This window comes from Pezoporus wallicus, unplaced genomic scaffold, assembly GCF_028554395.1.
Source record: "Pezoporus wallicus isolate ANWC-B61680 ecotype Strahan unplaced genomic scaffold, APGP_CSIRO_Pwel_v1 scaffold_8441, whole genome shotgun sequence".
In the NCBI taxonomy this organism is placed as follows: Eukaryota; Metazoa; Chordata; class Aves; order Psittaciformes; family Psittacidae; genus Pezoporus; species Pezoporus wallicus.
Genome location: NW_026641359.1, coordinates 489,526 through 510,291, shown reverse-complemented (window position 1 = coordinate 510,291; position 20,766 = coordinate 489,526). Strand labels below are relative to the sequence as shown.

Sequence of the window (20,766 nt, the reverse complement as noted above, 5' to 3'; positions counted from 1 at the left end):
TGTAGCTGACGTTGCAACACCGATAAGCACAAGACTGTCTTTAGTCCCCCACTTTGCCTGCCCACATCTGATGGAGCCTGTAGTGCCCAGCATGCCTGGGCCTGTGGGGAGCATGGCCATGTGCACCCTGGCTCCCTCTGGGTGCTCATCAGCATCTCCTGTATTATCGCTCAATGTTCAGTTCAGGGAATTGGTTCCCAGCAGAGAGGGCTCGAGGAGGTCCACACTCAGAGACACGTGGCCAAGGAAGCTGGGGGAGTCATGGTTCCCTTCTTGCCCTCCTGTGCCTCTGTGCATGTATCCTTCCCACCCTGAGCCTGGTGCTGGATGTCATTGCTCACCTAGGGCGTAAATGCTGAGCTCCCAGCATATGAGTCTCCCCCCACAAATCAAATGCAGCTCCTACTCATTTCATGCCTCTTGGTCGGTAAGGCCCAGTGACGCCCTGAAAAGCAAGGTCATAGAGGAAGCCAAGGGTCAGAGATGCTCTGAACTGTTGCCTCAAAAGGGTGCTGGAATGCCTTGCCCCTTCAGAAGTCATTCCAAGCATGTGGAAAGGCTTCTGTCTTTGCCCAAGCTCCCATGCCTCTGTTTATCACCTTGTAAAAGAGAGGTAATGACAGGCGTGATGGCTGTGCCCAGGATTGCAAAGCACTTCTGCAAGGTGCCCAAGACTCCAACACATGAGCAAAGTGGGAGGATTAGGGACCGATCGGGGTTTATTGGTGCCATGAGGTCACCTTGTCTTTCATGTCATGGCGTGTCGTGATCTGCCCCTCCCATTCTCTGTTTGCTCTCCAGGGCACGTTTGCTCGCTACGAACCCCAGTGAGGATGCGTACTTTGTTTCATGAGGCTTCACAGCTTGATTTCCTCTTTAGCTTGGGCTTCTGTCGCTGATGCTGGCCACTGCCCCAGGCAGTGTGGGACATGTATAAAAGAGCTGAGGGCTTCAGAGCTCCCTATCCAGCTTCTTCCTCTTGACTCTCCTGATCCTTCAGGTAAGTCCCAGGCTTACGTCCTTTTTTCCTTCTTCAGCTGTGTGTCTTTGATAACATTTCTTGGCTGTCTTCTCCAACACCTTTCATGATAATAGATAGGATGCGACGGTGCTCTCTTAGAGACAGGGAAAGCTTTGAAGTTTAACCTGTAGGTCAGATCTATAAGTCAACCAATGCAATCAAGTCCCTTGTGAGGTCACTGTTTTCTTATCTGTGATTGATGTGGGGTCTTTTTTCCTATGTCAGTCTCAGGGGCATTCAGGCTCATAGAGCATGGAGGAGTGCAAGGGGTTTCCAACAGCATGTCAACTGTAGCTCAGGTTTCTGCGCTGTCTCTGATTGCCTGACATGATACAGGGAATGTCCTGGAGCAAGGATCGAAAGCAGAAAAAAGAGAGAGGGATTTGGCATTACGCCATTAATTGCACCATAATTCTGTCTTTTCCTGCAGCTTGACCTCCTGAAGAGAAGAATGTCCTGCTCCAGCCTGTGCGTCCCTTCCTGTGGGGTGGCCGCCCCGTGCCCGCTGGCTGACACCACCAATGAGCCCTGCGTGCGTCAGTGCCAGAGCTCCTCGGTGGTGATCCAGCCCCCGGCCTCAGTGGTCACCTTCCCCGGACCCATCCTCAGCTCCTTCCCACAGCACAGCGTTGTGGGCTCAGCGGGAGTCCCTGCCATTGCCGGGGGCTATGGCGGCAGTTATGGAGGCTATGGAGGATTTGGAGGCTATGGTGGCTACGGTGGCTATGGAGGCCTTGGTGGCTATGGAGGCCTTGGTGGCTATTGGGGCTATGGAGGCTATGGTAGCTGTGGAGGCTACGGAGGCTTTGGTGGCTATGGAGGCTTTGGGGGCTGTGGATATGGAGGCTGGGGCCGCGGTCTCAGGTCCTTTGGTGGTTGGTGTGGCAGCTGGTAAGCCCCACCTGGGACCGGCCTGAGACAACAAAGAACTCCACGGATGTCTCTGGCACATTCCAACTTGACGATACCCTAAAGAAGAACGTCCTTTCATCACTTCTGGGATCCAGAGCTTGGACACCTGTTGCTTGTTGGAGCCCAGCTCTGCCTTCCTCCTGCTCTGCTTGAGCATTCTTTTAAGACTCGCCCCATGATGACAGAGATCCGCACTAGGTTCCTGCTCCTGCAGCATGGTTGATGCCATTTGGAGCACTGCCCACTGCCAGCAGTGCTGGACTGACCTTGCTCGGGGCTCTGCTCTTGTCCCAAATCCTTTCCCTCTTAAACTGCAGTAAAAACTGTGTTGCATCACATTGGTGGCCTTTGCTTTTATTTGATACTTCCTCCATACACTATGCACAATATCCCATGTGGCATTATGGTTTCCATTGAGTGTCCTAGACAGTTCCCACCCATGACCACTTGAAGGAGGCCTTTGGGTGGCGTCTGGCTTTCTCCTGCTTTCTCTCAGAAATCACTTACTGCTATGGGAGGGTAGCCCAGAGCAGAGACCCTGTTCATGCTCATTGACCACAGCTAATCTTTCTTTCTGTCTGTGGCTTCTGCTCTCCTTAAACTCCTGCACTGTGCAGCTCAAAAAGAACTGTTGGGACCAGCAGTGCATTCTCTGCCCACTCTGGCCATTCCCATGAGCTGCCTGCAGCTCCAGCTCTCAAGGGACTGGCAGAACAATGAAGTCATCACAAAGGTAAAGGTCCACCTCAGAGTTACTTGTTAGAATACAGGTCTAAAGAAGAGTGTCACCAATTGCCAGATCATAACCAAATGCCTTGTCTCCATTGCCTTCACATTCCTGCAACCTGGCACCCTGTTCACCTATTGTGTTTCCTCCATCTTCTAATGCTCCTCAGAGCACTATTGTTCCCATCTGCCCCTCACTGTTGCTCCAAATTCTTGTACTGTCCATTTCCTGCGTCCACCACAGCCAGTCTGCAGTCCCAGCTAGGCCCAGGAGCAGCAGGACGAATTCCTACCCCCAGTGACCTGAAACAGATTTGCTGGCCTTTTCCTGCCTTTCCTCACACACCAGCTCACAATGTAGCCCAAGCTGCCAAATGGTTCCAAAAGCACCCAGATATGGCAGCAGAGATGGGATCCCCCAAACCCCCTCCCACCACAGTGCCCTCAGCGGACACACAGGAGACACCACGTGAGCCACCAAATAAAAGGTGTCTGAGAGAAAGTCCAGGAAAATCCAGGCAGATATGGGACAGAGGACATGTCTTCACCTGGGCTCCCCAGCAAAGACCAACGTGCTGACAATTTGCCCCTCCTGATGCCTTTGTCTGGAACTGCCTGTATACAAGACCAAAGTGCAGTGCTAGGATCACGCTATGGGAAGTTACCTGGGGAAGAGAGGGATCTTGACGGGGTTGGCATTGCAACCTCCCTCTCAAAAAGCTTTATGCTTCATGTGATTTGGATATAGGGGGAAAATCCTGGCTCAGAGCAGACACTTGGGAAAAATTTGCGTGCCTTTCTGAGTAGCACCCATACCTGAATGGGCACGAGGTATTACCAGCATGTGCCAGCAGCACTCTACTTGCATTTCTTTTTCTCCATTTAACTGGACCTTCCAATGTGACCATTATGGAAGCCAACAATGGGAGGCAATTGTACAATACTAATTTTGCAGAGCATTTTGAAAACATTCCACATGACACCTAAGGTGCTTTCACGTCTTCCAAGAGAGCTCTGGGAACGTATTGTGTTTATTGCTGGAGGAAGACCAGAGGAAGCTCGCTGTGACATCCTCCACAGAACCCAGATGAGACGGTCATCCTCATTCACATCAGACTGAGCAAGCCACCCAAGTGCTCCAAAACCACTACTGTGGATTACTGAAGAAGCCCAGCACAAGAAGGCCAGAGGTTTAGGGCAAGAGAGAAAGAAGAAGAACGGATCAGGAAAAACAAACGCTCAACATTGCGATACAGCACAGCTTTTATTGAAGTTTGAAGCAGGGATAAAATTGGGAGTAGTGGATTATGCCAACCAAGGCAATGCAACCACTGCAGGCAGTGGACAGAACTACAAAGAGCATCAGCCCTTCCACTGGAGCCGGCACGTGGTGGGGGTTTCTGATCTGAGAGGTCAATGCCTCTGGAAATGATGCTCAAGCAGAGGAGGAGGAAGGCAGAGATGGGCTCCAACAGGCAAAATGTGTCAAAGCTCTGAATGGCAGAAGTGCGGAAGAGATGTTCTTCTTTTGGGCATCATCATGTTGAGATGTGCCGGTGGCTTTCCTGGATCCCTCTGTCATCTGAGGCATGTCCCAGGTGTGGCTTACCAGCTGCCACACCAACCACCAAAGGACCTGAGACCGCGGCCCCAGCCTCCATATCCACAGCCCCCAAAGCCTCCATAGCCTCCAAGGCCTCCGTAGCCTCCACAGCTACCATAGCCTCCATAGCCGCCATAGAAACCAAGGCCTCCGTAGCCACCATAGCCACCAAGGCCTCCATAGCCACCATAGCCCCCGTAGCCTCCAAATCCACCATAGCCTCCAAATCCACCATAGCCTCCATAACTGCCGCCGTAACCCCCAGCAATGGCAGGGACTCCCGCTGAGCCCACAACGCTGTGCTGAGGGAAGGAGCTGAGGATGGGTCCGGGGAAGGTGACCACTGAGGCCGGGGGCTGGATCACCACTGAGGAGCTCTGGCACTGACGCACACAGGGCTCATTGACGGTGTCAGCCAGTGGGCATGGGGCAGCCACCCCACAGGAAGGTACGCACAGGCTGGAGCAGGACATCTTTCAGGCAGGCAAGGAGTCCTGGAAAATGCACCAGGGATTAGGCAAGAGTGAGGGCAAGTAACTCTGTCAAGGGAGGCAGGGAGAGATCTGCAAGAGTCTCCCAAGAGCTGCACTTACCCGATTTATCCAAAGAGACAAGAGCAGGAATCTGGATAGAGGCTTTGAATCCCTCATCTCTTTTATACATTTCCCAGACTGCCCTGGGCATCAGCCATGGGGTGTGGGCAGAATCCGCAAATACTCGAGGACGCCAGAGGATAAGCATCATGACACGCATAATTAGATAAGTAACTCTTGTCCCTCTTTACTGGGGTCAGTGGTACGTGAAGGTGCCCTGGCATGCACATGCGTGAAGGAAGATGACATGACACATTCCATGATAGACAAGATGCTGTTGTAGCTGACGTTGCAACACCGATAAGCACAAGACTGTCTTTAGTCCCCCACTTTGCCTGCCCACATCTGATGGAGCCTGTAGTGCCCAGCATGCCTGGGCCTGTGGGGAGCATGGCCATGTGCACCCTGGCTCCCTCTGGGTGCTCATCAACCTCTCCTGTATTATCGCTCAATGTTCAGTTCAGGGAATTGGTTCCCAGCAGAGAGGGCTCGAGGAGGTCCACACTCAGAGACACGTGGCCAAGGAAGCTGGGGGAGTCATGGTTCCCTTCTTGCCATCCTGTGCCTCTGTGCATGTATCCTTCCCACCCTGAGCCTGGTGCTGGATGTCATTGCTCACCTAGGGCGTAAATGCTGAGCTCCCAGCATATGAGTCTCCCCCCACAAATCAAATGCAGCTCCTACTCATTTCATGCCTCTTGGTCGGTAAGGCCCAGTGACGCCCTGAAAAGCAAGGTCATAGAGGAAGCCAAGGGTCAGAGATGCTCTGAACTGTTGCCTCAAAAGGGTGCTGGAATGCCTTGCCCCTTCAGAAGTCATTCCAAGCATGTGGAAAGGCTTCTGTCTTTGCCCAAGCTCCCATGCCTCTGTTTATCACCTTGTAAAAGAGAGGTAATGACAGGCGTGATGGCTGTGCCCAGGATTGCAAAGCACTTCTGCAAGGTGCCCAAGACTCCAACACATGAGCAAAGTGGGAGGATTAGGGACCGATCGGGGTTTATTGGTGCCATGAGGTCACCTTGTCTTTCATGTCATGGCGTGTCGTGATCTGCCCCTCCCATTCTCTGTTTGCTCTCCAGGGCACGTTTGCTCGCTACGAACCCCAGTGAGGATGCGTACTTTGTTTCATGAGGCTTCACAGCTTGATTTCCTCCTTAGCTTGGGCTTCTGTCGCTGACGCTGGCCACTGCCCCAGGCAGTGTGGGACATGTATAAAAGAGCTGAGGGCTTCAGAGCTCCCTATCCAGCTTCTTCCTCTTGACTCTCCTGATCCTTCAGGTAAGTCCCAGGCTTACGTCCTTTTTTCCTTCTTCAGCTGTGTATCTTTGATAGCATTTCTTGGCTGTCTTCTCCAACACCTTTCATGATAATAGATAGGATGCGATGGTGCTCTCTTAGAGACAGGGAAAGCTTTGAAGTTTAACCTGTAGGTCAGATCTATAATTCAACCAATGCAATCAAGTCCCTTGTGAGGTCACTGTTTTCTTATCTGTGATTGATGTGGGGTCCTTTTTCCTATGTCAGTCTCAGGGGCATTCAGGCTCATAGAGCATGGAGGAGTGCAAGGGGTTTCCAACAGCATGTCAACTGTAGCTCAGGTTTCTGCGCTGTCTCTGACTGCCTGACATGATACAGGGAATGTCCTGGAGCAAGGATCGAAAGCACAAAAAAGAGAGGAGGGATTTGGCTTTAGGCTGTGTACTGCGCCATAATTCTGTCTTTTCCTGCAGCTTGACCTCCTGAAGAGAAGAATGTCCTGCTCCAGCCTGTGCGTCCCTTCCTGTGGGGTGGCCGCCCCGTGCCCGCTGGCTGACACCACCAATGAGCCCTGCGTGCGTCAGTGCCAGAGCTCCTCGGTGGTGATCCAGCCCCCAGCTTCAGTGGTCACCTTCCCCGGACCCATCCTCAGCTCCTTCCCTCAGCACAGCGTTGTGGGCTCAGCGGGAATCCCTGCCATTGCCGGGGGCTATGGCGGCAGTTATGGAGGCTATGGAGGATTTGGAGGCTATGGTGGCTACGGTGGCTATGGAGGCCTTGGTGGCTATGGAGGCCTTGGTGGCTACTGGGGCTATGGAGGCTATGGTAGCTGTGGAGGCTACGGAGGCTTTGGCGGCTACGGAGGCTTTGGTGGCTATGGAGGCTTTGGTGGTTATGGAGGCTTTGGTGGCTATGGAGGCTTTGGGGGCTGTGGATATGGAGGCTGGGGCCGCGGTCTCAGGTCCTTCGGTGGTTGGTGTGGCAGCTGGTAAGCCCCACCTGGGACCGGCCTGAGACAACAAAGAACTCCAGGGAAGTCTATGGCACATTCCAACTTGACGATACCCTAAAGAAGAACGTCCTTTCATCACTTCTGGGATCCAGAGCTTGGACACCTGTTGCTTGTTGGAGCCCAGCTCTGCTTTCCTCCTGTCCTGCTTGAGCATTCTTTCAAGACTCGTTGCCCCATGATGACAGAGACCCACACTAGGTTCCTGCTCCTGCAGCATGGTTGATGCCATTTGGAGCACTGCCAACTGCCAGCAGTGCTGGACTGACCTTGCTCGGGGCTCTGCTCTTGTCCCAACACCTTTCCCCCTTAAACTGCAATAAAAGCTGCGTTGCATCACATTGGTGGCCTTTGGTTTTATTTGATTCTTCCTCCATGCACAATATCCCATGTGGCATTATGGTTTCCCATGAGTGTCCTAGACAGTTCCCACCCATGACCATTTGAAGGAGACCTTTGGGTGGTGTCTGGCTTCCTCCTGCTTTCCCTCAGAAATCACCTGTTGCTATGGGAGGGTTGCCCAGAGCAGGGACCCTGCGCATTCTCATTGACCACAGCTAATCTTTCTTTCCCTCCGTGGCTTCTGCCCTCCTTAAGCTCCTGCACTGCGTGGCTCAAAAAGAACTGTTGGGACCAGCAGTGAATTTTCTGCCCACTCTGGCCATTGCCATGAGCTGCCTGCAGCTCCAGCTCTCATGGGACTGGCATAACAATGAAGTCATCTCAATGGTAAAGATCCACCTCAGAGTTGCTTGTTAGAATACAGGTCTAAAGAAGAGTGTCGCCAATTGCCAGCACCTCCCCAGATGCCTTGACTCCATTGCCTCCACATTCCTGCAACGTGGCACCATGTGTTTTCTTCCTCTTCTAGTGCTCCTCGGAGCATTTTTGGCCCCATCTGCGCATCACTGCTGCTGCAGACTGTCCTCACAACTATGTAACCCACCTTACACTGCAGACCCAGAACCTCCCAGGAACAACAGGACAACTTCCTACACCCAGTGACCTGAAACAGATTTGCTGGCCTTTTCCTGCCTTTCTACTCATACCAGCTCACAATGAAGCCCAAGCTGCCAAATGGCTCCAAAAGCACCCAGATATGGCAGCAGAGATGGGATCCCCCAAACCCCCTCCCACCACAGTGTCCTCAGGGGACACACAGGAGACACCATGTGAGCCACCGAATAAAAGGTGTCTGAGAGAAAGTCCAGGAAAATCCAGGCAGATATGGGACAGAGGACATGTCTGCACCTGGGCTCCCCAGCAAAGACCAACGTGCTGACAATTTGCCCCTCCTGATGCCTTTGTCTGGAACTGCCTGTATACAAGACCAAAGTGCAGCGCTAGGATCACGCAATGGGAAGTTACCTGGGGAAGAGAAGGATCTTGACGGGGTTGGCATTGCAACCTCCCTCTCAAAAAGCTTTATGCTTCATTTGACTTGGATATAGGGGGAAAATCCTGGCTCAGAGCAGACACTTGGGAACACTTTTGCGTGCCTTTCTGAGTAGTACCCATACCTGAATGGGCACGAGGTATTACCAGCATGTGCCAGCAGCACTCTACTTGCATTTCTTTTTCTCCATTTAACTGGACCTTCCAATGTGACCATTATGGAAGTCAACAATGGGAGGCAATTGTACAATACTAATTTTGCAGAGCATTTTGAAAACATTCCACATGACACCTAAGGTGCTTTCACGTCTTCCAAGAGAGCTCTGGGAATGTATTGTGTTTATTGCTGGAGGAAGACCAGAGGAAGCTCGCTGTGACATCCTCCACAGAACCCAGATGAGACGGTCATCCTCATTCACATCAGACTGAGCAAGCCACCCAAGTGCTCCAAAACCACTACTGTGGATTACTGAAGAAGCCCAGCACAAGAAGGCCAGAGGTTTAGGGCAAGAGAGAAAGAAGAAGAACGGATCAGGAAAGACAAACGCTCAACATTGCGATACAGCACAGCTTTTATTGAAGTTTGAAGCAGGGATAAAATTGGGAGAATTGGATTATGCCAACCAAGGCAATGCAACCGCTGCAGGCAGTGGGCAGAACTACAAAGAGCATCAGCCCTTCCACTGGAGCCGGCTCGTGGTGGGGGTTTCTGATCTGAGAGGTCAATGCCTCTGGAAATGATGCTCAAGCAGAGGAGGAGGAAGGCAGAGTTGGGCTCCAACAGGCAAAATGTGTCAAAGCTCTGAATGGCAGAAGTGCGGAAGAGATGTTCTTCTTTTGGGCATCATCATGTTGAGATGTGCCGGTGGCTTTCCTGGATCTCTCTGTCATCTGAGGCATGTCCCAGGTGTGGTTTACCAGCTGCCACACCAACCACCGAAGGACCTGAGACCGCGGCCCCAGCCTCCATATCCACAGCCCCCAAAGCCTCCATAGCCTCCAAGGCCGCCGTAGCCGCCAAAGCCTCTGTATCCACCAAAGCCTCCATAGCCTCCACAGCTACCATAGCCTCCATAGCCACCATAGCCACCAAGGCCTCCATAGCCACCAAGACGCCCATAGCCTCCGCAGTTACCATAGCCTCCATAGCCCCCGTAGAATCCAAGGCCTCCGTAGCCACCATAGCCACCAAGGCCTCCATAGCCACCATAGCCTCCAAATCCACCATAGCCTCCAAAACTGCCGCCGTAGCCCCCAGCAATGGCAGGGACTCCCGCTGAGCCCACAACGCTGTGCTGAGGGAAGGAGCTGAGGATGGGTCCAGGGAAGGTGACCACCGAAGCCGGGGGCTGGATCACCACTGAGGAGCTCTGGCACTGACGCACGCAGGGCTCGTTGATGGTGTCAGCCAGTGGGCATGGGGCAGCCACCCCACAGGAAGGGACACACAGGCTGGAGCAGGACATCTTTCAGGCAGGCAAGGAGTCCTGGAAAATGTACCAGGGATTATGGGCAGATGAGGGCAAGAAACTCTGTCAAGGGAGGCAGGGAGAGATCTGCAAGAGGCTCCTAAGAGCTGCACTTACCCGTTTGATTAGGAGAGTCAAGAGCCGGAATCTGGATAGAGGCTGTGAAGTCTTCTGCCCTTTTATACATATCCCAGACTGCCCAGAGCATCAGCCATGGGGTGTGAGCAGAATCAGCAAGGACTCACGGAAGCTAATGAACAATCTTCATGACACGCATAATTAGATAAGTAACCCTTGTCCCTCTTTACTGGGGTCAGTGGTATGTGAAGGTGTCCTGGTGTGCATATGGGTGAAGGAATTTGGCACAGCACATTCCATGACAGACAAGATGCTGCTGTAGCTGACATGGCAGCATCAATAAACACAGATCTGTCACTAATCCCGATGTTTGCCTACATGGAAGAGTCCCAGGCATCTCCCAGAATATTACTGTCATATAGCTTGTCTACAGGTAATCAAGATGAGAAGCATGCAAACTTCATGACGCAAGCATTAATGTGAAACAATTATATGTTGTTTAATTATAAAAAAAATTGTGTTAAGAAAGAGCTGATAGGAAGCATAAACTATGACACATCCTTCTATGGAATATGGCTCTATTATTATTCACGCAACAGCAGCTATAAATCCTCATCTCTCCCTAATCCTCCCACTTTGCTCATGTGCTGGATTCTTGGGAACCTTGTGGAAGTGCTCTGAAACCCTTAGCACAGACATAATGTCTGTCATTACCTCTCTTTTACAAGGTGGTAAACAGAGGCAATGGGTGGTTGCGCAAGCAGAGAAGCCATTCCATATGCTTGGAATGGGTCCCAAAGGACCACCATCTTCCAAATGCACTTTTGGGTAAACAGCTCAGGAGCATGCTTAAGCCTTGGCCATCTCCACGACCTTGATAGTCAGGGTGTGATTGAGGATCGTGACAGAAATGGGCAGAAATGCAAAGAGTAGGAGCTGCATTTGCCATCTGGGGCAAGATCCACATGCTGGGAGCTCAACACTGACGTGCTTGGGGAGCAGGGTGATAGATCCAACAGCAGGGTCATGTGGGAAAGGGGGAAGTGCACGGATGGCAGAAGAGCAGGAGGTGAATAAGGACTCCCCCAGCCTCCTTGGCCATATGTCTGTGAGGGTGGTCCGCTTTAAGGCCTCTCTGGAGGGCCTCGATTCCTCAGCTGGACATTGAGGGCTGTGACAGAGGCTGATGAGCACCCACAGAGAGCCAGGGTGCACGTGGCCATGCTCCCCGCAGGCATGGGCACGCTGGGCAGTCCTGGCTCACTAAGTAGCAGAGATGCTGCTGAGGACAGCATGGTTGGGCACAGCAAACTTCTGAGAGATGCTTGTGACTCTCCATGTAGGCAAAGTGCTGGAATAATGACAGACCTGGGTTTACTGATGCTGACATGTCAGCTACAGCAGCGTCCTGTCTATCATGAACTATGCAGTGCCATATCCCATCACCCATACGCACTACAAGGAACATTTGCATACCACTGAGCCCAGTAAAGAGGGACTGGAGTTACTTATCTATGTGTCATGAAGTTTATCCACTGGCTTCTATGAGTCTTTGTGGATTCTGCCCCCGCCCCTTGGCTGGTGCCCTGGTCCTCCTGGGACGTGTATAAAAGAGGTGAAGGCTTTGCAACCTTTATCCAGATTCCTGCTCTTGACTCTCCTGATCAAACGGGTAAGTGCAGCTCTTAGGAGCCTCTTGCAGATCTCTCCCTGCCTCCCTTGACAGAGTTTCTTGCCCTCACCCTTGCCTAATCCCTGGTGCATTTTCCAGGACTCCTTGCCTGCCTGAAAGATGTCCTGCTCCAGCCTGTGTGCCCCTTCCTGTGGGGTGGCCGCCCCATGCCCGCTGGCTGACACCATCAACGAGCCCTGCGTGCGTCAGTGCCAGAGCTCCTCAGTGGTGATCCAGCCCCCGGCCTCAGTGGTCACCTTCCCTGGACCCATCCTCAGCTCCTTCCCACAGCACAGCGTTGTGGGCTCAGCGGGAGTCCCTGCCATTGCTGGGGGCTATGGTGGCAGTTATGGAGGCTATGGTGGATTTGGAGGCTATGGAGGCCTTGGTGGCTATGGTGGCTATGGAGGCCTTGGTGGCTACTGGGGCTACGGAGGCTACGGGGGCTATGGTGGCTATGGACGTCTTGGTGGCTTTGGAGGCCTTGGTGGCTATGGTAGCTGTGGAGGCTATGGAGGCCTTGGTGGCTACGGAGGCTTTGGTGGCTATGGAGGCTTTGGGGGCTGTGGTTACGGAGGCTGGGGCAGAGGCCTCCTTCCCTTCGGTGCCAGCTGTGGGAGCTGCTAAGCCCTACCCAGGTCCAGCTTTAGACAACAGAGAGCTCTAGGAAAGCCCCTGGCATATCCCAACATGATGATTCCCGAAGGAAGAACATCTCTTCTGCACTGCTGGAATCCAGAGCTTGGACGCCTCATTCCTCCTTCTGGGCCAACACTTCATTTCTTCTGCCCTGCTTGAGCATCCCTTCCATATTTGTTGCCTTGGTAGCAGAGACCCAGTCTTGGTGCCTTCTCCTGTGGTAGGGCTGATGTTCTTTATAGCTCTGCCCACAGCCACGAGATTTTGGCTGGCCTTGGTCTGGGCTCTGCTCTTGTCCAAACTTCTTCCCCACCTCAGACTGCAATAAAGCTGTGTTGCACCGCAATGTGACCCTTGGTTTTTCCTGATCCTTTTTTCTTTCCTACTTGCCCTTAATCTCCAGTCATTAGTCTGCACTGCTTGAAGCTCCCACAGTAGTCCCCTGGTAGCACTACTGTTAGGACTGTTGGTCAGTGGTTTCCAACTTCAGTCTCAGTCTTGTGAAGCACAGCGTGCTGAGCTTCCTTAGGTGTCCCTACAGCAGTAAACACAATGTATTCTCAAAGGCCACTTGGAAGATTTGAAAATGCTTTATGGGTCCTTTGGAAGTTCTTCCAAGTCTTCAGCAAACCAGCATGCTGCCATTACCTCTTTTTGTTGGTTTGGTATTGGTCACACTGGGAGCTCCACGGAAAGGTTGAGACAATAAGTGCATGTATCATCCATGTCCCTACACCCAGTGAGAAAGTGTGTGATAGACACTGCCACATGCTCCCAAGTTACCTTTCAAAGCTATGATTTGTCCCCAGGTAACCAAGTCACACGAAGCACAAAGCTCTTTTAGCGAGATGTTGCACTGCTGATCCTCCAAAGGCCCCTTCCTTCTCCAAGTGTCTTCTTATTGTTGCATCTAGGTCATGCACAGTGGTCTTGCACTGCTCTGGACAAAGCCATCAGGAAGGTGAATGTGGCAGCATGTTTGTCACTGCTGGGTACCCAGGAAAAGAGGGGTCATCCATCCTCTTATCTAACCAGTTCCCTGAACTTTCTCTCAGTCATCAGCTCTGTGCTGGCTCACATGGTGTCCCATGTGTGCCTACTGAGTGTACCATGGTAGAAGAGGGCTTCAGTGATCCTGTATTGGCTGGATGCTTTGGGAGGTGTGTGGCAGTGTGGGTTACATTGTGGGCTTGCATATGAGGAAGGGCAATAAAAGGTCCAGCAAAGTCTGTTCCAGGGCATGGGGCTGTGGGAAGTTCCGCTGTCATTCCTGAGCAGAGCCATGTTTGCAGGCTGAAGGTGGGTGACACTGGGAATGGATGAGAAAAGCTTATGCTTCCCCAGTGAGAGCAGACGAGGCCAAAAGTGCTTCAAAGATCCTTGGGAGAGAGAAGAAACCTGGAGGTGAATATGGTGAAAGGCTGCAGGAATGTGGAGGTGATGGAGGCAAGGCATATGGGGAGGTGCTGGGGATTGGTGACACTCTCTGCATTTGACCTTTATTCTCCCAAGTGTATCTGAGGTGGGCCTTTGCTGTTGAGATGGCTGCATTGGCATGCCAATCCAGGAGGCCTGGGGCTGCAGGCAGCCAATGAAAAATGCCCAGAGAGGTCAGCAAACCCACTGCTGGTCACAGCAGTTCTTCTCGGTCTGCACGATATAAGAGCCAAAGGTGTTGAAAAGAGAAGGGAGGGAAAGAAGGATTAGATGTAGTCCCTCCAGCTGACCACAGTCCCTGCTCTGGGCAAACCTCCTGTAGCAAGATGTCATTTCTGAGGGAAAGCAGAAGGAAGTCAGGCATCCTCTGAAGGTCTCCATGAGAAGGCCGTGGATGGGAGCTGTCTGGGACACTCATGGGAACCCTTACTGCAACTTTGGATTTTGTGTATGAAGGAAGAATCAAATAAATCCAAGTGTCAACACTGTGATGAAACACAGTGTTTATTGCAGTTTAAGGAGGGAAGGTGTTGAGAGAAGAGCAAAGCCCTGGCAAAGATCAGCCCACGTCTACTGGCAGTGGGCAGAGCAACAAAGAGCATCAGCAGTGCCAGAGGAGCAGGCGCCCAGTGTGTGTCTCTGTCATTAGGGGCAATTAGTCTTGAAGGGATGCTCAAACGGGCCAGAGTGAAGGCAGAGTTGTGCTCCAGCAGGCTTGAGGCATCGAAGCGATGGACCCCAGCAGTGCTGAAGGGTTGTTCTTCCTTTGGATTTCATCATGTTATGATGTGCCAGAGCCTTTCCAGGAGCTGTCATCTGAGGCGAGCATCAGGTGGAGCTTAGCAGCTCCCACAGCTGGCACCTAAGGATATGAGGCCTTGGCCCCATCTGCCATATCTGCAGCCCCCATAGCCACCAAGGCCTCTGTAGCTGCCAAAGCCTCTATAGCCTCCACTGCTACCAGAGTTTCCATAGCCCCATAGCCACCAAGGCCTCCATAGCCACTGTAGCCACCATAGCCGCCAAATCCACCATAGCCTCCATAACTGCCACCATAGCCCCCAGCAATGGCAGGGACTCCCGCTGAGCCCACAGCACTGTGCTGAGGGAAGGAGCTGAGGATGGGTCCGGGGAAGGTGACCACCGTGGCTGGGGGCTGGATCACCACTGAGGAGCTTTGGCACTGACGCACACAGGGCTCGTTGGTGGTGTCAGCCAGCGGGTACGGGGCGGCCACCCCACAGGAAGGAGTACACAGGCCTTAGCAGAACATTCTTCTCTTCAGGAGGTCAAGCTGGAGGACAGGCAGAGTTACAGTACAGTCAAAGGCGTTATTCCAAATCCCTTATAACCCTCTTGCATTTGGAACCTCTTCTCCAGAACATTGCCTGTATTATCACAGGCAGGCAGAACTAAGTCCCATTCCACAGTTGACCTGCTGCTGTAAACCTTTTGCTCTCCCACATGCTCCCTGAGACTGACGGCCTCATAGGTAAGAAGAAAAGCCCCCTCATCAAATGAATATGGGAAATAGACGAGATCAAAAGCAGATGATGGGACGTCAATGAGAACCAAAGGGACGACAGTGCATCAGTGTTCCGTAACCTTACAGCAAGATCTTAATGCACGTTTAAGTTCCCAGTATTTCCCTCGTTAAGAGAGAGCACCACCACATCCTAAATATTCACGATGTAAGGGGAGCAAAAAAGACAGCAAAAGAGACATCGAAGAAGACAGCTGAGAAAAGAAAAAGGAACATAAGTCTTGGACTTACCATAGTGATCGGGAGAGTCGAGTGGAAGAAGCTGGATAGGGATCTGTGAAGCTCTCAGCTCTTTTATACTTGTCCTATACTGCCTGGGGCAGTGGCAAGCATCATTCACAGAAGCCCCAGCTAATGATGAAATCAAGTGGTGAAGCCCCATGAAACAACGTGAATCCATCCTTATTGGGGAGAGCATCAAACAAACATGCCCTGGAGAGCAAACAGGGAATGGGAGGGGCAAATCATGGGTCGCCATGACTTGAAAGACAAGGCGATGCTATAGCTAACCTCACAAAACCAATAAACCATGATCGATCCCTAATCCTCCCACTTTGCTCATGTGCTGGAGCCTTGGGCACCTTGCAGGAGTGCTTTGCAATCCTGGGCACAGCCATGACGCCTGCATTACCTCTCTTTTACAAGGTGATCAATAGAGGCATTGGAAGGTTGGGCAAACAGAGAATCCATTCCTTATGCTTGGAATGAGTCCCAAAGGACCACCATCTTCCAATGCACTTTTGGGAAAGTAGGTCAGGAATATATCTTAGACATCTCTGTGACCTTGCTTATCAGGGAGTGATTGAGGCTTGCTGATTGACAGACAAACTAACAGTAAGAGCTGCATTTGCTGTCTGGGGCAAGACCCGCATGATGGGAGCTCAACACTGACGTGTTTGGGGAGCAGTGAGGTACGACAGCAGAGTCATGTGTGAGAGGCAGACGTGCACGGAGGATTACGAGGGCAGGAAGGAAAGCAGGACTCCCACATCTTCCTTGGCCACGTGTCTGTGAGCATGGTCCTCCTCGAGCCCTCTCTGGAGGGACTCAATTCCTCACATCGACATTGAGGACTGCTACAGGAGAGGCTGGTGAGAAACCACAGAGAGCCAGGGTGCATGTAGCCACTCTTCCCGCAGGCACAGACAAGCAGGGCACTGCTGGCTCACTCAGCAGTAGGGCTTCTACTGTGGGCAGCATGGCTGGGCACAGCAATCTTCTGAGAAATGCCTGTGACTCTTCTATGTAGGCAAAAGGGGGGTGAAGTTAATGACAGATGCGTGTTTATTGGAGCTGCTAGCTCAGCTTCATCAGCACCTTGTCTATCATGAACTGTGCCATGCCATATCCCATCACCCATACGCACTCTGGGGCACATTAGCATACCACTGACCCAAATAAAGAGGGCCAAGAGTTACATGTCTAATTTCGTGTGTCATGAAGTTTATTCACTGGCTTCCATGAGTCCTTGTGGATTCTGCCCGCACCCCATGCCTGATGCCCCAGGTGGACTGGGAAATGTATAAAAGGGCAGAAGACTTCACAACCTCTATCCATATTCCTCCTCTTGACTCTCCTGATCAAACGGGTAAGTGCGGCTCTTGGGAGCCTCTTGCAGATCTCTCCCTGCCTGCCTTGGCAGAGTTTCTTGCACTCACCTGTGCTTAATCCCTGATGCATTTTCCAGGACTCCGTACCTGCCTGAAAGATGTCCTGCTCCAGCCTGTGTGCCCCTTCCTGTGGGGTGGCCGCCCCATGCCCACTGGCTGACACCACCAACGAGCCCTGCGTGCGTCAGTGCCAGAGCTCCTCAGTGGTGATCCAGCCCCCAGCCACGGTGGTCACCTTCCCCGGACCCATCCTCAGCTCCTTCCCTCAGCACAGCGCTGTGGGCTCAGCGGGAGTCCCTGCCATTGCTGGGGGCTATGGTGGCAGTTATGGAGGCCGTGGTGGTTATGGAGGTTATGGTGGCTATGGAGGCCTTGGTGGCTATGGTGGCTATGGAGGCTATGGTAGCTGTGGAGGCTATGGGGGCTTTGGTGGCTATGGAGGCTTCGGTGGCTGTGGAGGATATGGCGGCTGGGGCCGAGGCCTCCTGTCCTTCGGTGCCAGCTGTGGGAGCTGCTAAGCTCCAGCTGATGCTTGCCTCAGATGACAGAGAGCTCCAGGAAAGCCCCTGGAACAACCCAGCATGATGATACCCATTGGAAGAACATCCCTTCAGTACTACTGGGATCCAGAGCTTGGATGCCTCATGCCTGTTTTTTCCCCACCTCTTCTGTCCTCCTGCCCTCCTTGAGTATCCCTTCAAGGCTCATTGCCCCCTGATGACAGAGACCTGCACTGGGCCCCTGCCCATGCAGTATGATTTATGCTCAGTGTAGGTCTGTTCACGGCCTGAAGACATGGGCTGCCATTGGTTGGGGCCCTGCACTTGTCCCAGCTCCTTATCCCCCTTAAACTGCAATAAAAGCTGTGCTGCATCGCAATGTTAACCTCTTTTTTTTTTCCTGATATTTTCTCCTTTCTACATGTCCTAAACCTCTAGACATGTTGTCCTCCTCTGAATCTCCCATGTTGTGCCTTTGGAGAATTTGGGATGAGTTTGCTCAGTGTGTTCTGACTGATTAGACCGTGACAAGACGGGTCTTGTAGAGCATTCCCCAGTGTGCTCTCTCCCGTCTCTCTCCATCAATCAACACAACAATCTCAACGCCCTCTTGGAATATGTAAAGGAAACATCATGGGTCCAGCAGCAGTTGTTCCTAATCCTCTGTAGAACCCACATCCTGCCATTGCCTCCTTTCGTTGGCTTGGTGTTGGTCAAATTTAGAGGTGCAAGAAAACGGAGAGAAAACAACTGCATGTACAGTTCTCCTGCCACATGCTGAACAAGTCCCCATGCCCTGATAAGGGTGGGGACAAGTAGGAAGGGAAGTGATAGACACAGCCAATTCTTCCCAAGTGTCCCTCCAAGCCATGATTTCCCCTGTGCTGCCAAGTCGTAAAAACTGCAAAGCTCTTTGAGCAAGAGGTTGCAATATCGAGGCTTATGAAGTCCCTCCGGTCACCACGTAACTTCTCATTATGACCCTAGCACTGCTCATTGGTCTTGCGCAGAGGCAGTTCCTGCCAAGGCCATCAGGAAGTGCAATGTGGCAGCAGGCTGGTCATTTCTGGGGACCTCAGGAAAATATATATTCACGTTACTGTGAACTGTTTCTCAGGCATGTGTTATGTGCTGGCTCACATGGTGGCATGTGTGTCTCTCTTGAGGACACTGTACTGGGGTTTGTTTGATCCTGGCATGACTGCTGTGGTTGGATGCTTTGGGAGCTGTGTGGCAGCATAGTCTACATTATGGTCTCCTATGTGAAGAAGGGGCAGAAAAGTCCTCAAAGGCGGTTGCAGGGCATATGTTTAAGAAACTCTCCTGTCATTCCTTGCCGTAGCCATGTCTGCAAGCTGAAGGTGGGTGACACAGACCTGGCTGGCAAGATCTTCACCTTCAGCCGTTGGGGGAGAAAAGGAAATGTTCTCCAAGGAGCACTGGGAGACAGAGGAAAACCTGGAGGTGGAAATGGTGCAGGTATGCAGGAATGTGGAGGAGATGGGGACAAGGCATTTAGGGAGGTGTTGGGAACTGTTTACTCTCTTCACATTTTACAAGTGGACTTACAAGAGGCCTGGAAATGGGTCTTTGCCCTTGAGCTATGTCTCTGGCCATACCTATCTGGGGGTCCAGGGGCTGCAGGTAGCTGATGAGAAATGAACAGAGTGGGCAAGAAAATCTGTGTGAAGCCCATCATGCCTTTTTGTGCTGCAGAGAGCAGCACCCTTATGCTGAGAGATGAGAGAGATGGCAGAGGGAGGAACTGTGCTTAGTGGAGATGAGCAAGGACCCTGCACACCGTAACCATCTCTGAGCAACCTGTTGATTCCTGAGGGAAGGCAGGAGGAAGCAAGGCAGCTTCCAAAGGTCCCTCTGAGAAGGCAGTGTCTGGGTGCTCCCTTGAAAACGCAGGAGAACCCATGCTGATACCTGGAGTACTGCATGTGGAGGTCATAATATAAAATCAAGGGACAACGATGCGATGCAACACAGCTTTTATTGCAGTTTGAGGAGGAAAGGAGCTGGGAGAAGTGCAGAGCCCTGACCAAGAGAAGCCTGCGTCTCCAGGCAGTGGGCAGAGCCACAAAGAGCATTAAGCATGCTGCAGGAGCAGGCACCCATCATGGGGCTGCATTGTCATTCTAAGCATGCCCTCAAACAATACTGAATTGGGGCATAAAATACTTAGAGTTGGCCATCAGCAGGTACCATGTCCCCAGGCTCTGGAACCCAGCAATGCTGAAGGGATGTTTTTCTTTGGCCATCATCAGTTGGGAAGTGCAAGTGGCTTTCTTGGAGAACTCTGTCATCTGTAGAAGGACTCAGTTGGGGCTTAGCAGATCCCGCAGCCTGCGCCAAAGGACGCGAGGCCTCGGCCCCAGCCGCCATAACCTCCACAGCCACCGAAGCCTCCGTAGCCGCCAAAGCCTCCAAAGCCTCCACAGCTACCGTATCCTCCATAGCCTCCATAGCCACCAAGGCGTCCATAACCCCCGTAGCCACCATAACCTCCATAACCACCATGGCCTCCATAACTACCGCCGTAGCCCCCAGCAATGGCAGGGACTCCCGCTGAGCCCACAGCGCTGTGCTGAGGGAAGGAGCTGAGGATGGGTCCGGGGAAGGTGACCACCGTGGCTGGGGGCTGGATCACCACCGAGGAGCTCTGGCACTGACGCACGCAGGGCTCGTTGGTGGTGTCAGCCAGCGGGCATGGGGCAGCCACCCCACAGGAAGGGGCACACAGGCTGGAGCAGGCCATTCTTCTCTTTGGGAGGTCAAGCTGCAAGAGATGGGAGAGTTACAGTGCAGTACAAGGCATAACCCCAAATCCCTCCTCACTCCTGCAGTTGCAACCTCTACTCCAGGACATTGCCTGGATCATTTCAGGCAGTCAAAGCAAAGTCCCATTCCCCACTGGACTTGATGCTGAAAAGCCCTTGCACTCCCACACATTTCTTCAGCCTGAACCACCCATAGGAAAGAAGAAAAGCCCCCTCAACAAATGAAGGTTGCCAATCAATGAGATCTAAAGGTGCATTATTATTCCCTACGGATCTCAGATGGAAGTTTAAATCCTTAGCCTTTCCCTGCTTGTGTGAAAGCGCTATCAGATCGTAACTATTTGTGAAGAAATGGGGATACAGGAGACAGAGGAAGAGCCCTTGATGAAGGTAGAGCTGAAGAAGGAAAGAGGGACATAAGTCTTGGACTTACCACAATGATCAGGAGAGTCGAATGAATGAAGCAGGATAGAGAGCTGTGAAACCCTCAGCTTTTATACATACCCAAGAGTGCCC

At 52.2% G+C, this 20,766-nt stretch overlaps 8 protein-coding genes across 9 annotated transcripts in view; 4 read left to right on the top strand and 4 right to left on the bottom strand.

Annotated features, from left to right (window-relative positions):
• Window positions 1-20,766, bottom strand: part of LOC130606756 (protein MRP-126-like) — a 201,326-nt gene that overhangs the window by 149,098 nt on the left and 31,462 nt on the right. The window lies entirely within an intron of this gene.
• On the top strand, window positions 1,473-1,916 carry LOC130606651 (claw keratin-like). Its single transcript, XM_057423165.1, has one exon. It carries the CDS (start codon window positions 1,473-1,475, stop codon window positions 1,914-1,916), a length of 444 nt encoding a protein of 147 aa, XP_057279148.1.
• On the bottom strand, window positions 4,265-4,735 carry LOC130606650 (claw keratin-like). The gene has a single exon (XM_057423164.1). It carries the CDS (start codon window positions 4,733-4,735, stop codon window positions 4,265-4,267), a length of 471 nt encoding a protein of 156 aa, XP_057279147.1.
• On the top strand, window positions 6,607-7,104 carry LOC130606649 (claw keratin-like). Its single transcript, XM_057423163.1, has 2 exons — window positions 6,607-6,859; window positions 6,950-7,104. Exons 1-2 carry the CDS (start codon window positions 6,607-6,609, stop codon window positions 7,102-7,104), a joined length of 408 nt encoding a protein of 135 aa, XP_057279146.1.
• On the bottom strand, window positions 9,431-9,982 carry LOC130606764 (claw keratin-like). The gene is made up of 2 exons (XM_057423284.1): window positions 9,667-9,982; window positions 9,431-9,540 (listed from the first exon to the last, which is right to left on the bottom strand). Exons 1-2 carry the CDS (start codon window positions 9,980-9,982, stop codon window positions 9,431-9,433), a joined length of 426 nt encoding a protein of 141 aa, XP_057279267.1.
• LOC130606677 (claw keratin-like) lies at window positions 11,856-12,362 on the top strand. 2 transcript variants are annotated; one of them, XM_057423187.1, is made up of 2 exons: window positions 11,856-12,153; window positions 12,244-12,362. In XM_057423187.1, the coding sequence occupies exons 1-2, from the start codon at window positions 11,856-11,858 to the stop codon at window positions 12,360-12,362; spliced, it is 417 nt and encodes a 138-aa protein (XP_057279170.1). The 2 variants fall into 2 exon arrangements, with proteins under 2 accessions (XP_057279170.1, XP_057279169.1); XM_057423186.1 differs by having other exon boundaries at window positions 11,856-12,362.
• On the top strand, window positions 17,063-17,482 carry LOC130606700 (claw keratin-like). Its single transcript, XM_057423225.1, has one exon. The coding sequence runs from the start codon at window positions 17,063-17,065 to the stop codon at window positions 17,480-17,482; it is 420 nt and encodes a 139-aa protein (XP_057279208.1).
• Window positions 19,800-20,228, bottom strand: LOC130606694 (claw keratin-like). Its single transcript, XM_057423220.1, has one exon. It carries the CDS (start codon window positions 20,226-20,228, stop codon window positions 19,800-19,802), a length of 429 nt encoding a protein of 142 aa, XP_057279203.1.

Bases quoted from the DNA above. Each gene is read 5' to 3' on its own strand.
- LOC130606651 (XM_057423165.1), top strand. From the start codon at position 1,473: ATGTCCTGCTCCAGCCTGTGCGTCCCTTCCTGTGGGGTGGCCGCCCCG.
- LOC130606650 (XM_057423164.1), bottom strand. From the start codon at position 4,735: ATGTCCTGCTCCAGCCTGTGCGTACCTTCCTGTGGGGTGGCTGCCCCA.
- LOC130606649 (XM_057423163.1), top strand. From the start codon at position 6,607: ATGTCCTGCTCCAGCCTGTGCGTCCCTTCCTGTGGGGTGGCCGCCCCG. The intron at 6,860-6,949 runs GCTATGGTGGCT...GTAGCTGTGGAG, and splicing joins AGGCTATGGAGGATTTGGAG to GCTACGGAGGCTTTGGCGGC.
- LOC130606764 (XM_057423284.1), bottom strand. From the start codon at position 9,982: ATGTCCTGCTCCAGCCTGTGTGTCCCTTCCTGTGGGGTGGCTGCCCCA. The intron at 9,541-9,666 runs GCTATGGAGGCT...GTGGATACAGAG, and splicing joins AGGCCTTGGATTCTACGGGG to GCTTTGGCGGCTACGGCGGC.
- LOC130606677 (XM_057423186.1), top strand. From the start codon at position 11,856: ATGTCCTGCTCCAGCCTGTGTGCCCCTTCCTGTGGGGTGGCCGCCCCA.
- LOC130606700 (XM_057423225.1), top strand. From the start codon at position 17,063: ATGTCCTGCTCCAGCCTGTGTGCCCCTTCCTGTGGGGTGGCCGCCCCA.
- LOC130606694 (XM_057423220.1), bottom strand. From the start codon at position 20,228: ATGGCCTGCTCCAGCCTGTGTGCCCCTTCCTGTGGGGTGGCTGCCCCA.